General features: G+C 37.7%; 1 protein-coding gene across 1 annotated transcript in view; it reads left to right on the top strand.

Moving 5' to 3' along the window:
• The window catches only part of LOC108678232 (NAD(P) transhydrogenase, mitochondrial-like), a gene marked incomplete at its 5' end in the record, with an annotated part of 5,091 nt that extends 4,997 nt beyond the window's left edge, over window positions 1–94 (top strand). The window contains one exon of the mRNA XM_018166598.1: window positions 12–94. Within this exon, the coding sequence (XP_018022087.1) occupies window positions 12–94 (83 nt within the window). The remainder of the gene's footprint in view (window positions 1–11) is intronic.
• Between the last annotated feature and the right edge of the window lie 575 nt (window positions 95–669).

The raw sequence follows: 669 nt of genomic DNA, 5'->3' as shown, positions 1-669 counted from the left end.
GACCCACGCAGGCATCCTTCCTGCGATAGGCTCTTTGGACAGGACGTTTTTGTTGGTGCCTCGCTGCCTCCAGAACACAAACTATAGAACATGAAGGCGGGCCAAAGGCGTTACGCAAACGCTTCGCTCAAAAAGATGACAGCAACCGGAATTTACCAATGGCATAGCGATGAGCTAAAATATTCAAAATGTGATGAGCTATTCAAAAGCGTTAAAAAATTCAATTTTGCTTCCACATTTATAAAGGTTCAAGTCATAGTCTCCAATTTATTTGCATGTTACTGGCAAATAAGAAAAAAAACTTTCACGGGATTCTTGTTTAGATAGATGGAAATAATTTTGAATTAAACTTAATTTGAATTAAACTTATATATACTGCGAAGATACCTTAGTACAAGTATAAGCTCTTGTTTTGCCGATAAAACATGTTTCAAACTGTTTTAATTAAAATTTTAGTTTGAAACAAAATTCCGTTATATAGTTCGAAAACGAAGCATCAAGAACGTGTCTTCTTGGCCAGAAGCCCCAACACGCTTAAGAAGTTTTCATAATGACCTCTATAATATCTGTTGTCATTTGTCACTTACTTCGAGGCGAAGGTTGACAGTAGCTGTTGTCACTTGTCACTACATCGAGGTGAAGTGTGACTGTTGCTGTTGTCACCTGTCA

This window comes from Hyalella azteca, unplaced genomic scaffold (genome assembly GCF_000764305.2).
Source record: "Hyalella azteca isolate HAZT.00-mixed unplaced genomic scaffold, Hazt_2.0.2 contig4711, whole genome shotgun sequence".
Taxonomy (NCBI): domain Eukaryota; kingdom Metazoa; phylum Arthropoda; class Malacostraca; order Amphipoda; family Hyalellidae; genus Hyalella; species Hyalella azteca.
The sequence above is the reverse complement of the archived record's forward strand: the minus strand, read 5'-3'. Positions and strand labels throughout refer to the sequence as shown.